The 14,334-nt window shown below is 39.9% G+C and overlaps 1 protein-coding gene across 1 annotated transcript in view; it reads left to right on the top strand.

Moving 5' to 3' along the window:
* Positions 1 to 14,102, top strand: part of LOC102205458 (E3 ubiquitin-protein ligase RBBP6) — a 23,944-nt gene extending 9,842 nt beyond the window's left edge. Inside the window, exons 8-20 of the mRNA XM_013913429.1 lie at positions 646 to 815; positions 1,142 to 1,245; positions 1,413 to 1,580; positions 3,043 to 3,194; positions 3,568 to 3,670; positions 3,769 to 3,841; positions 3,976 to 4,018; positions 4,115 to 4,444; positions 4,552 to 4,683; positions 5,496 to 7,568; positions 8,445 to 8,535; positions 9,105 to 10,121; positions 14,004 to 14,102. Of these exons, the coding sequence (XP_013768883.1) occupies positions 646 to 815; positions 1,142 to 1,245; positions 1,413 to 1,580; positions 3,043 to 3,194; positions 3,568 to 3,670; positions 3,769 to 3,841; positions 3,976 to 4,018; positions 4,115 to 4,444; positions 4,552 to 4,683; positions 5,496 to 7,568; positions 8,445 to 8,535; positions 9,105 to 10,121; positions 14,004 to 14,102 (4,555 nt within the window). The remainder of the gene's footprint in view (positions 1 to 645; positions 816 to 1,141; positions 1,246 to 1,412; positions 1,581 to 3,042; positions 3,195 to 3,567; positions 3,671 to 3,768; positions 3,842 to 3,975; positions 4,019 to 4,114; positions 4,445 to 4,551; positions 4,684 to 5,495; positions 7,569 to 8,444; positions 8,536 to 9,104; positions 10,122 to 14,003) is intronic.
* The last annotated feature ends 232 nt before the right edge of the window (positions 14,103 to 14,334 follow it).

Raw genomic sequence — 14,334 nt, 5'->3', positions numbered from 1 at the left:
AAACACATTAAGAACATTTTTCCAGCCTTCCATTTTATAATTTGGGTTAGCTTGTGTGAACTTTGGTCTCAGTTTCATGTTCTCAGCTGACAGGAGTGGCAGGTAGGTTGGATATGTTGTGCATTCAGAGATGCTCTTCTGCATACCACTGTTGTAACGAGTCGTTATTTGAAAGAGAGCTGTATTTTATATAGATAGATAGATAGATAGATATCCTCCTTTTCAGTCCATGCTCTATACTTTTGGCTTATTAGTAGCCATTTTTTAAGTCAAATGTCAAATTAACAGCCTTCTCTTAAAGGTACCCAGTTGAAGTAAATCTAGTTAAAAGCATCCTGTTAATAAATAAAAGTCAAGAGGCTTTATTGTCATTTCAACCATGTGCAGCGGTACAGTACACATTGAAGCGAGACAACATTCCTCCAAGACAATGGTGCTACATATAAAAGACAATCAACACAGGACTACATAAAGTGCAAGTGTGAAAAAAAATTGCAGGAATTGCAAAAAACCCCCAAAACAAAGACAGTGCAACACCAGACAGAACAGAACGATACAAACATAAGACAGCGCAACAGAAAAGTGCAATAATGACAGTGTGTTGGACACAAAAGTAAATGTGCATGTACTTTTTTCTGTCCATAGAGAGGCATATGCTATTGGCAAGAAGGAGAAACCTCCCTTCCTTGCACAGGAGCCCGAGTCTGAAGACCAGGATGATCCCATACCTGGCGAGCTCCTCTGTCTGCTCTGTAATGAACTGCTGGCTGATGCCGTGGTCATACCCTGCTGTGGAAACAGCTACTGTGATGAATGTGAGTGTCTGCTACACACACATAAGATAAATTAATAGTTTAAACATCTAATCACCTGAACCTAATATATCTATATATCCAGTTCTTACTAACTCAAAAATTTAATTACACAAAGTACAAAATTGTAGAAATGTTTAAGTGTATCACAGATTCAGCAAAAATGTGCAAATTTTGCCTACCAAAAGCAGCAGAAACACAAGTGCATGTACAGTCTGTACTCTCGACAGTGAAAGCACAGCACTGCTTCAAACTGTAGGACTGTGTCACATTATTGTACAAATAAACAGTGCTCTGGTTGCTCTTTAATCTCCTTTTCTCTCACTCAGGTATTCGCACTGCCTTGTTGGAATCAGAGTACCATATCTGTCCCACCTGCGAACAATTAGAAGTCTCTCCTGACACCTTGATAGCCAATAAATTTCTCAGACAGGTGAATTGACAGAGTGATAATAATTATATATTATAGATTAAATGTTTGTAATAATGCTTTCTTTTTCAAGGTACAGTTAATGTTGTATTGTTGATCTGTAACGTCACACCAGAAGATTCAGTATTCAGCATTCACTTTGCTCTCCATCCATTTTTCTCCCACCACAGGCTGTCAACAGTTTTAAGAAAGAACAAGGACAAGACAAAAGCTTGAAAAGAAAACCAGCCACATCCCAGTCTCAAAATCTAACTCCAGCCCCCTCTGTCCCTACCCCGCCCCCTCTGCCCATGCAGAGCCAGCCACAGAAACCTCAGCAGTCATCCCAAAGCCAGCAGGTGAGCCTTTTAATAATATGTTTCATCTGGCAGGCAGGAAAAATAAAGAACCTGCAAATAATATAATTACTGTTTTCTTTTCAGGGTAAGACCTTTGGTAGGTCTCTGCAACATTCTGTATTTGCCCAAAGAAGAAACATGCATGTACACATGTCTCATATCCTGATATAAGTCATCTGTTATCCTGATAATGATATAAATCACAGTATAGTGCATTTTCTGTAAATTCAGTGAATATTTTATATAATAACCAAATCAGAAGTACTTTTTAACATATCAATATCAGCCTTATGTTAACCTGTAGCAACACACACTAAATGACCCCACGCAGTCATATAAGAGCTTCTATATATTTACAAATATAAGTTGTAATGGTCACTGTTCTTCTTCTGAGATTTATTTTGAGCACCTGATGGCTCTAGCCCCTCGTTTAGGAATGAGAACCCGGATGTTTTTTGGCTGGTCCTTCCTGTGGTGCCGGGGTGACTATTGCAAAGCGTCATCTAAAGGAACAATAGACATTTTAATATCATCCTTTGATATATTTTGCCATGTCGCACAGTCCTAATGTACTAATTCCTCTATTGTAAATTATTGGTTTCGTTTATTGGCTTTGATGAAATGTTTCCCAAATTGAGGTGCAGTGATCCAACTTTCTCAGGCCTGATGTTGATACAGACACCTCAGCTTTGGGTATCTACTGAAAAGAAGTTCCAGTACTATTATTAAATTAATAACCTTTCTCACTGTAAAGAAGAGGCAACATTAGACTTGATTTAACATCATCCCTTAACTTTATTTTTTTTAAAGGGACAAATGAAAAGAATATGAAATGCTAAATTCATATTTATGACTAAAATCTTTTTTAAAACTCTTGCAGTTTCCTTTAATTTGCAGTCATGATAGTTTCTTCTTACCCGGTTTCTAGTTTTGTGTGTGCACTGTATCGTATAAGGAGTGTAGCACACAAGAAGAAATTGTTGAGAAAACAATGGTAATAAAGTTCACAACAGCATATTAAGTTTTATTGCACTTATGTTAACAAGCAATAAAAAGCTGTCCAAAAGGTATTTAACCTGAGAGACAAAATACAAAGAGAGCGACAGAGCTGATGAGGACTCGATTCAATTAAGATCTATTTGTGGTAAACTTAGAAAGTTACTAAAAACTAAGAAAACTTTGTTTTCTACTGCTGTTGCAAGAGTAAAATACCTCTGTTTTTTCACCATTTGCTGTTAATTTGCTCTATAAGTTAACTCGTCTTATGTGTGGCACAGCAATTGTAAAAAAAAACATCTAATTTAATTCTGTAGATCAGCCCAGTAAATTAGCCATCATTACGAATAATCATTTAAGCTTTGGGATTCTGTTTCACAAAGATCTTCCTTAGCATTCATGCTCCCTTGTTTGTTCCACTGGATTTTGATCTCTGCAATGTTTTCTTGGTATACCCCCTGTTCAGGACTCTCTTCTGGATCATCTAAAGACTGCAAATACACCACCACAGTCTCAAGTCTCTGAGGTTCAACCTACAACTACAGACCCAGCCTCTGAGAATGACACAGCAGGCACATCCCTCCAGCCTCTAGAAAACCAGCTAGAAATATCTGAGAAGTATGTATAATATTACACAGATTTTTACATGGGTATTTCTACATCCACATTGCGGACGATCTTCATAATATTTGAGGATGTTGAAGATGTCCCACTCCAGCCAGACAGCAGTGAAAACACACTTAAAGCTGTTTGGGAGCTCCTAGTGTTGCCTGACAATGAAGTAACGCTCGTTGTCTAACGATAAACTGTGAATTTAACTACTGTATTTCCAACTTAAAATCAAAGGGTTTTAAAATAGCTGGCGCTGCCATTTATAAAAAAGGAGTTATTTCACTGTAGCTACAGCTTTGCAGTGCTGCTAAAGAGGTAAGAATGAGGAGAATTTAAATGATTGCGATCATGTTGTGCTGACTGTGATGTATTTACTCAGTGAGATTGAAGGAAAGATGTGCAGTGACTCAGCAGGTGCTGCCCTGTCTGGAAAGGTTTCAAACAAAGATCCGACTGATCCACCGTCACAGCCCATAACACCGGTGAGGTCATTCATACAGGAACAGTCATTCTCACTCAATAATAACCTTTTTTTGTTTGTGTTTTTTAATGAAATCTTGTGGCATTTGTGTCTGTTTAGGATGATGACACTCCAGCAGCAGAGCAGCCTCTGACAGGTAGCGTCAGTCAAGAGAATCAACACTCCTGCTTAGGTGAGTGACTAATAAACAGTATCAGTGTGTGATAATCTATTCCCTACTGTTAACCTTGTGTTTAGACACATGCCAGTAATGTCACTAAAATCAGGAAATAATGAGGGAAAAAAACACTTTCTTTGAATCAACAGGTGCAACCCCAGTATACCCTGAATCCTCAGTCAGCTTGGAGAGGTTGGTAGTGTGTGTTTCTGAGTTAGGGGTTTGTATTTTCCTTTTTCCACTCTTTAAACACTGACATCTTTTACCTTTCATGTACCTTCCTTATAGCTCTTCTTCATCTTTGGTTTGTCTCGCTGGAGGAAAGACTGAATCTAATACCCAGCAGCTTTCTACCATCCCCTCCACATCATCCTCCTCTTCATATTCAAATACTCCACCACCTCTTTTTCCCTCCCCACTTTTTCACACGTACTTATCAGCTCAACAGTCGCACAGCACTTACCCTCCTGGATACCCACCTGCCACACCCATCTGGACCCTTCCAGCCCCCCAGGGTACCCCTATCCCATCCCTTTGCTCCTCTACTACCACCTCCTCCCCCATCCCTCGCCTCATTCCCCAGGAGTGGTACAAGTATCAGAGAAAGAAAAAAGAGAGGTCTGTACCTGCTTACAGCATTATGTTTATACTATCCTATAGATGTACATGATGAACTGAACATAATGTATATTTTATATCTTTACATGTCACTTTTTGTCACTCAGGTCACCTCAAAGAGCATCTGGCTACAGACGCTCCTCTTCACATTCAAAGTCTTCTACAACCAAGGCCTCTTGCTCCTACTCTCACTCTTCAAGCCGCTCTGAGTCTCGCTCTCGCTCCAGAAGCAGATCAAGGTATTTTGTGGCCCTTTTACAGAAATGTTATTTACAGTATTTTGCATTTTGCTGTTTTGCACCATCCTGAATTGAAAATCTTCAGGACTGACAGAAACTGACTTGTATACTAAAAACATGCAGGACAAATACAGAGCAAAAAAAACCCAACAGCATTGTTATGTTTAAAAACCTGAAAATTCACATTACATTTGTGGAGTAAATAAATAATATAAAAACATTTAGTACAAATGTAGAGTAGTACAAATGTCATTAAAAATAGTATGTACAGTATAAACCTAAGAGAACAGTAGGAATGATTTCCTGAAGCATTCTTTATGGAAGTGGGGTTGAATTAGTTTGAGGGAAGAAGAGCTCCCCTGCTTCAGTAGTGTAGACTGGAGTGGGTGAGATGGGTTGTTTGTGGTGGAGAGCAGAAGACAATAGCAGTACCACTCATGATGATGATGGAGATCTTCTATCAGTATCACAGGCTGGTAGAAGATCTCCAACATCAGAGCTTTCTCATAAAGTAGAGTCTGCTCATTCCCTTCCTGTTCACAGCATCACTCTTGGTCCTCCAGTCAAGTCTGTCATTCAGGTAAATGCCAGAGTACCTGTAGCTCTCCATTGTTTCCACCTTCTAATAATCACACACACACTCCAACACATACCTCAGGGGTAACTTGCCCAAGGGTACAGACTGAAGGGGCCTTCTTGTTAGTGAGCGACCCACTCCTCCACAACCACCTAATAACACCCACCAACCAATAACCATGTATTTTCCATACAGTGAAAACTGTCTTGTGTTTTCTTTTTTTCTTCTTCTTTAGACACCGCTCTCCCTACTCTCATCAGAGAGACCTGCACACACGCTCTCGCCAGCCTAGCTCTTATACCTACGGTTATAAACGCTCGCGCTCACCTACACCGTCCTCGTCGTCTTCACCTCGAAGGGCTCGTCATTCCAGGTCCAAGTCTCTATTAGGCAGAAAGGACCGCCATCAAAGTCGCCATCTTAGCAAGAAGTCATCTTCAAGCAGCAACCACTCCAGGAAGCGGGGAGAACGCTCAGGGAAGGAAGCGGCACGCTCTGAGGACAGTATTTCCAGAAACACGTGCACAAGTCGAGCAAACAGCCTGGAGCTGGACAGGGAGTGCTACCTGCAGTGGAAGAATGAGTACAAAGAGTGGTATGAGAAATATTTCAGCAGCTATCACCAGCTCCACCAGCTGCCTGTTCCCCTACTCAGTCTTCCTCCTCCTCCTCCTCCCCCTCAGTGGGTGAGCACAGACAGAAGCAGAAATCAATCACAAGCCAGCTTAAACTCTCGCTACCAACCACAAGATAGATGCCCTGTTGAGATGGATGGCTGTTCCCCCTCGTCGGAGTCATCCAGTGACAGTCGCTCTCCCCCATCTCATTCTTCAAGCGAGAGTCGCTCCACGCCATCTCAGTCATGCAGTGACAGCAGTTCCTCTATGTCTTATAAGGCTAATGACAGCCGATCACCTCCATCTCAGTCGTCCAGTGACGGTCGCTCCACGCCATCTGAAGACAGAGCTCAGCCAAGAGCATCTACTGAGAGGTGCAATGAGAAGTCAAGACATAAACAAGTCACGCTTTCAAAGAGTAGCACGGAAATGAAACTGCAAGGACCGAGTACAGACAATAAGCCACTGAAAAAACTGGAGGAGTCGAGCCCACTGAAACATGAACAAAAGAAGAAGAAGAAACAACCTGAAGACAGTGGACAGGAGACTTCGCCCCCTCATGCTGAAAGCTCTAGAGATGACAGCAGAAAGGACAAAAGGAGGCACAGCAGTGAACCAAAGGCCTGCAAGCATAGTACGCCAGTACAGAAAGATTCAGACCAAACTGTCCTGAAACAAGACCAACCTGAAAGAAAATTCATAGGAAGCAATTCAGAAGGAGAGGAATGCTGGAAAAGAGGCAAAGATTTAGACTTTAGTGATGGGAAGAGACAGCACAAAGCAAAACCCAACAAAGAGCTAGACGGGACGAGCAAAGAGCGAGAAGAAAACCCTGGAGGCAGCAAAACTCCTGACTCTAGATCAGAGAAGAATAGGAAAAGAAAGAATGAGGATCTGGTGAAGAATGAAAGGGATGGTAGTCTTTCTGGTGAGATGCAAAGTGGCAAACACCTGAAAACGAAAACAGCAGAGAAGCCTGAAAACCGTCTTAGTGAATTCCTGAAACCACTTGACAAAGAGAAGCAAAAAATGGAGAAGAAGTCAGAGAAGAAAACATGGCCTCTGACAGCGAAAGACATCTGGGAGGAAGGGATGAAGGTGAAACCGCAGATGAAGATAAGCATCAACATCAACCTGGATGGCAAAAGGACAGAGGAGAACAATGGAAAACACGAGGTTACAGGGAAGGCGCAGGAAAACATCAATTACCCTGAAAATAGAGAGGAGGCGCAGAGGGTCAACAGAGGTGAACTAAATGAAAAGGAATCCAGTAGAAACCAGGAGGACCGTTCTGAAGACAAACTGATACAAGGTGAGGGAGAAAAAAGCCTGACATGGGACAAATTTACCTTCAGAGATGATAAGGGAACGAAGGCAGGAGAGAAGGAAGACACCAGAGAAAGAAAAGACGATGAAGACGAGGGGGAATTAGACTTATGGCACTGTGCGCTCACAGGAGTGGAGGAGAGTGAGACAGGAAAGGGGGAAGAAGAGAGTTTGAGAGAGGACGACAAAGATCAAGAGATGGGAGACTCGCAGAAGGAGCAAGAAAACAGAGAAGCGTGGAGGGACGAGCTAAAGGAAGGTGTCGAGATGATGACGAGGGAGGAAGGTACATTGAGGTTCAGCTCATCAAGGAGCAAAAATGAAGGCCACCAAGATGGACCTAACACCAAGCTGGGTGATGGCAGGTCAGAACATTACTGCTTTCATTTTTAACTGTCTTCATTTTAATCTTTGTAGCTGCATTTTCCAAGAAATGTTTAGATTAAATAATAATCTTATCTTATCTTATCTGGTAATAAAATATGATTGCGTTTCTCAAAGTCTAGATCAAAGTACATTTTCAGACCTTACCAAGTTGTTACAAGTTGTGGTGACATCGTCATGTCTTTTTTTCTGTCTGAACACAACTGCTGAACCTAAACGTGTGTATTCAGTTTAAACTGTTCCTAAACGAAGAACAACAGTATTTGCTTTCACTGGAAAAAGTGGAAGCAGGTAGAAAACCCGAAATGTATCTGAACAGCCATTTAGATTACTATAGTTTTGGGTTTTTTTACATTAGATAATTAATAAGTAAATTAAGTTCAACACTGTTTTACCTGTAATATAAGAACGTAATACCCTGGATTGGTCTTTAACAGTCAGGGAAATATTTTCCTATCAGAGCTGCACAGAATTTGCAGTCTTAATCAATTTATCTTCATTTTTCCCACCAGCTCGGCTGCTATTTGTTTATCACATCTTCACAGCAAGCACCTTGTCTAACATTCACATGGATTCTTGGATCTCAGATTTTCCTCACTGTTAAAACATGCTAGTTTAATTTTCCTCAGGTCTTCAATTGAGTCACTGGCTTGTTACTCGAGTTAGTCTCTGCAGGGTGGCTGCCCACTGCTCCTAACACATAAAACACAGGACATAATTTTCTCCTCAGGGATCTACAAAGACTAAAGAACATCCTAGGATGCAATTAAAGACTAAAGAGATCTAGTGTTGCAGCTGTATATCTTCTTTTATTAGATTACCTGTGATATTTAATCTTGTCTATGTGTGTTGGGCAGCCGTGAAGAAGAGAGTCATCAGAGGAGGACAGTGGTGAAAACGTTGGAGAAATACACCCAAGAAAGATGGACGGAGCTGGTACACGTTCAGGTGTGTATGTCAGCCGAGGTTATATAAGCATCCACCACCTAAGTTCATCCATCCAACCAATGTAGAACCCTACTAACTGCATGCCTTTGGACTGCGGGGGGAAGTCGGAGAACCGGAATACAAACTCATCATAGTGAGGCCCCGGCCAGATGGTGGATTCACATATAGGATCTTGGTATCAGGCAACCACTGTGCCACCATTCTGTCACTCAATTCAGTTTTATTTATATAGTGCTGAATGACAACAAGAGTTGCCTCAAGGCACTTCATACTGTAAGGTAAAGACCCTACAATAGTAGAAAGAAAGCCCTAATTAGATAACCCCCTGTGAACAAGCACTCGGTGGCAGTGAAAAAAAAAGCAACTCAAAAAGGAAAAACTCCCTTTTAACAGTCACCTGTCACAACCAGTTGTGGGTTAAGGGAAGGAGACAGGACAACTGATTACATGAGGAAGAGTGCCAGAGATTAATATTAACTAATGATGCTTAAGCTACTATGACTTACTCCCTTAAAAAAAAAAAAGTCATGACATCTGAGTCACATTGTATTTTTACTTTTATTTCCCAGGCACCCCGATCAACATGGGAGAGAGATGATGAGGAGGATGAAGGAAAAGTCAGAGTTCACACTGACCGTGTTTCTTTGACTCTGCCTCAACCGTCAGTGACCAACAAAGCTGAGGGTGACGAGGAACAGCAGGGAGAGAGGGGCAGGGAGAAAGAGAGAGACTCTGCTTGCTCCTGGTCACACAGAAGTGTGGCTCCCTCTAGTGGCAAAGACGGAGCTGTAAGCACCACGTCTGCAGATGCAGGCAGGGAGACGAGGAGAGAGATGGACAGGCAGAGGAACAGAGAGAGGGAGAGGCAACAAGAGAGGAAAAGGTCAAAAGAACAAACAAGAGAGGAAGGAAGCGGGAGAGACGGGGACAAAGAGCAAAAACGCACTGCCTCTCTCCCCACCTCCTCTCAGTTTTACTCCTTCTCAACATCACACAATGCAGATAGGACAGATCTGCAATACGGGGGCAGCCAGGCTAGCAACAAGAGTTCATCCTGTCCCAGCAAGAAATTCACCAGTGCCAGAAACAGGGAAAGCAACACGATAAGCAGGGAACCCAACCTGCCTGAAAAAGATGCACAGAAAACACACAGAGACCCATCATTGAATCTCAGATACAAAGATAAAAACTACAGCCACTACCACAGTAACCACCAAGATTCATCAGGGAGTGATCGAAATAAAGACAGAGCTCCAGGGACACACCACTCCCACAGCCGGGGTAAAGGCAGAGACCTGCTCCCCTTTGAATCTCCTGGATACTCTCAAAGATATTCCCCTCATTTGGGGTTAATGCAGAGCAAAGCTGGAAAAGAAGAGCGTAAACCAAACAAGGCTGAGAAATTCGTCAAAGAAGGCAAAGAGGGGAGAGAAAATCGAGGGATGATGGCTGTGCAGGGAGGAAGTGCCTGCTGGGAGCATGAGGCTGATTATAAAGTGGATGGAGTAGAAAACTGGTTCGGTGGAGGGAGGGATCTGGAGGAAGGGGAGATGCTCAGCAGCCGAAGCAGCAGCGTCGGCTCGTCAGCGAGCCAGGGGAACAGCAAAGACGACAAGAGGACAGAGAAGGAGAGGAAACAAAAAAGGCAGAAAAAAGAGAAAAGGCAGGCGAGCCTGGAGCAGCCGCAGGACGGAGAGCTGAAGAAACACAAACACAAGAAGTCCAAGAAAAGAACAGATGGCGCAGAAGAGAGCGGAGGAGAGGGGGCCGACAGGTGGAAACGAAAGGAAAACCACTGATCTCCACTCGGATGTGTCACCTCGACTCTAAAAATGAAGTTAAATTTACTTGAATGATGTTTTATTTTCTCTGACCAACAGGTGCCTGGATTTTGTTTTTTGTTGTTGTTGTTGTTACTTTTGTTTAATTTTTGCTCCAGGATACGTTTTGTATCACGTTAAGATCTTCATAATTCATTTATAGCATTCGCAATCCTCGTATAAAATTGTGAAGAAATGGCACTTTATACAAAATCAAAAAAATGAATGTGACTGAAATCACACTGTGAACCTTAACGCTCTTGAATTATTTTGACTTGAAGGATTTTTGCACTTGTTAACAACTTGCTCAGGACTGCCAGCAGTTACGATTCACATGAATCTGCTATGGATGGAAATCTTACATTTTGAATAGTCAGTCAATAATTTGCCTTGCCTCGCACAGGGGTGCGTTTGGATTACTGAGAAAAAGATTGTGATCATTTAAAATGCACAGCCTACTGTGAATATTTAGGATTTAACCTCTGTGTTGTATTTTGTTTATTTATTATTTCTTTTATGTTTAATCTAAAAACTGCTGGATAGATGAATGATTTAGTAGAGGCAAGTTTAGTTTTTCCTGTTTTGAGGGTAATAAATGATAATTAAAAAAATCTAAAATCTTGTGTTTCTGTCTGGATGTCTGCTGGTACTACTAGTGAGCACAAGTGGTAACTCCAGGCTTAACATACAGTACATCTACTTCACTGCACTTTGGATTTGACTTTCTATTGCATCTTTACCTTAAAGCTTTATTATTTTTGCAGATAAATTCTGTTATAATAGATCAAGCTACCAAGCAACATATAATAAGCAGCAGCTATTTATGTACTATTCTGAAAATCCTGCAATGTCCCTCAATTTCATAATCCTGCTTAAGTTTTGGCATTGATCACATACCAATTAAATATAAGGCCAATATTGTTTCTTTTAACCCATAAAGGCAGCTTATGAAGGGAAGAGCAGTGTGTCATGATTTATGAGATGATGAATAGTCATCACTTCTGAACACGTTTTAATGACCATGAAATGATTGTGATTTATATTTTCCACAACAATAAAATTAATAATACAACAAAACACACTTTTCAGCTTTTCGTGTATTTTGAAAATAGATTTGTCGGAGACCTGGAGTGTTATTGTGCACTTTGGGTCAACTTCTGTCGTTTAAATGTGCATAGGCTTTTTTTTAAAAACCAGACATGCCAATCAACACAATTTAGTACATACTGCGCTTCTATATCAATATTTTACGCAAGCGCAGAACTGCCACCCAGGCAAAAGAAAAATAGAAGTATATCACGTTATAACGTGAAAAGTTTATTGTTCTAACTTTCATATACTTTATATGTTTGTACAATATACTATCATGTTAGTACAATGTACATAATTATATTGTTCAAACATGAAAAGTATATTGTATTTGTTTAACTATCTGTATTGTATCCCCAGTTCTCTAATATACTCAGTCCTAGTTAACGTTTCCACCCTGCGGCCTTGGCTGCTAACACAAGATGCTAGGCTGTTATCACTGTGAGCACGCTAGCATGCTAAAATAGCCAAACTGATATTACTCGTCCTTACTTTAAAATATTCTAAATAAAGTTTTCTCTTCCATCACAGTCAAACGTGTCTATTTAATATATTATTATTATTCCTTTTATTACCTCTGGCGAGCTGTGTATGTTGAGCATCCATTATTTCAGCCGCTAAAGGCGGTCAGGTGACTTAAGGCTGGAGCACAGGGCAGGTAGGTTGATTTATGGTTTAAATTCTCCGCTTAAACAGTCCCTGAATCTGTCAAAGTAAAGAATCTGTAAAGAGCTTTGGTGGTCTGTTATTTTTGCTTGGAGATTGTTTAGCTGTTTAAAAGTGAGTCGGTCACATTGGAGCCTTAAGAACAACTTTATGTAGACAGCCATGTTTCTCTTTAATTATCTGCCAGTACAGGAGACTCTGTTTTCTTCCGTTTTTAGTTAAGAGTTTGAGGGAAGTTGGTCTGTCCTTATTTTGTCATATCAGTCAGTGTAGCACTACCACTGTCAGATCCAGGGCTTAGACTGTTGCAAAACTAGAAACCAGTGGAGCATGGTGGCTCTTTTCAACACAAATGAAATTTAAAGGCTCATATTTATGCAACTCATTAAGTTGTAGAGATATTAAGGTGACTTGTTTGTTTTCTCTAGCTCAGGGGTGGAAAACATTGTTTTAGTTCTTGGGCCACATACAACCTATTTTGTACAAGTAATAATGTTTAAAGGGGGTTGTATCAACTTCTGCAAAATAAAAAAACACAATCCCGTCTCCTATTACCTTAAAAATTTGCCAGACAAATAAAAGCATTATTTCTTGTTCAGCGATCGAGTAAGAAAACAGGTGGTGGATATATTTCAAGTCAATTTTGAATCAACTTTTTAAAAAATCTAAATGAATAGAATTAATTGACCATCAAACCACATTTGAAAGGTACAAACATTTCACATGTAGATCTTTTGAAACTAAACATCTGGTATTTCATGTCTTAATGATTCAAACAACTAGTCTCAGTTAGAAATGCTCAGACATTTCCCCTCATGTTGAAATGTTTCATACATTACAATGGGTCACATGGGTCGGGTTAGACAAATCGTTGGGCATGTTCCGGCTCCCACACTCTAAAAACTGTTTAAGCTTAACAAAAAAAATTAACGCAACAGTTTCCATTAATCTTTTTGCGTTAAGATAACTTGTGTAGAAATTACATTGAACCAACAAACTACATTGAGTTAGACTCTAACTCAATGTAGTTTGTTGGTTAGAGGAATGAACTTTTCCTCTATAAGTAAAGGTAATTTTAATTACCATATACTTAATAATTGGTAACTTAAAAACATGTTTTTAAGTTGTTTACTCAAAAAATGTATGTTTCTCCAACTTTTTTCCATATTACTCAAAACTGTTTTTTAAGTGTTATGTAATTAATGATAGTAGTTACGAAAACATTTTTTAAGTTAATCATTTAAAATATTAAGTAGCTGATTTTCTTCATTGTCATCATAATTTTAGCTTTTTCTTGTTTTTATTATTGTACTAGCTTTTAAGAATTGAATGAATTCAACATTTTTAAGCAATTAACTTTTTTTATTGTTTGTACAGTTTGTACAATTTATATTTTACTTTAGGCAATTCAACACCTTATAGTTAAACAGTGAAAATAAACCAGAAATCCACTTAGAAAACATTTGTACTAAGTGTTCAGTAAATGTTAACTTTCAGTGTAACTTTCATGCAGTAAACACATTTAAGATTAATTTTACACATACAGGACTCAAAATGGTTAACAATTTTTGAAACAGAGTCAACATGTTTAACATAATGCTGGTTCATTCATCAGCACATCTCTTTGAGGATTAAATGCAGGATAAGTGTTAAGGACAGGGTAGTACAACAACTGTCAAGACACATTTCTTGAATATAATATCTAAAAAATAACTAGATAGAAAAAAATTTGTGTCTTCCATTTTTTATCCACACTATCATTTTTCCCCAGTGGACTTCCAAATACAAAGCAACACAATCTGAATAAAATTTCTTTCTTTCTTTTCTCAAAACAAGTGATATCTTTTAGAACATACTGTTCTTGAGACTTGTTACTTTTGCACTGGCTCTCAGTCCATCAAGATCAAGCAACAGCTTCTGAAAGACTTCGAAAGTATATTTCAGTTCCTTGCAATAGCTCAGATCGAGAGCATATATTATGCCCATGAGTAACGCACAGCAACTTGGGATATCTGGGCCCTCCAGGATTTTTGGAGGGCCCACAGGCTGTATATTTGACACCCCTGAGCTACAATCTAAGAAAGGTTGGCCAATGTGCATTTAGGTCAAAAAGATTTGCGCTAATTGCTGACCGTTGTGTGGAGCATTATCTGCAATACTTATGCAGAAAATGAAAAGTTACAAGCAAGTTATTAAAACGCAGGAAAAAAAATTGCCCTGCTGG

The sequence above is a fragment of the Pundamilia nyererei genome, unplaced genomic scaffold (assembly GCF_000239375.1).
Source record: "Pundamilia nyererei isolate P.nyererei 1_Seehausen unplaced genomic scaffold, PunNye1.0 scaffold00132, whole genome shotgun sequence".
In the NCBI taxonomy this organism is placed as follows: Eukaryota; Metazoa; Chordata; class Actinopteri; order Cichliformes; family Cichlidae; genus Pundamilia; species Pundamilia nyererei.
This window is presented reverse-complemented; position numbering and strand designations above follow the sequence as displayed.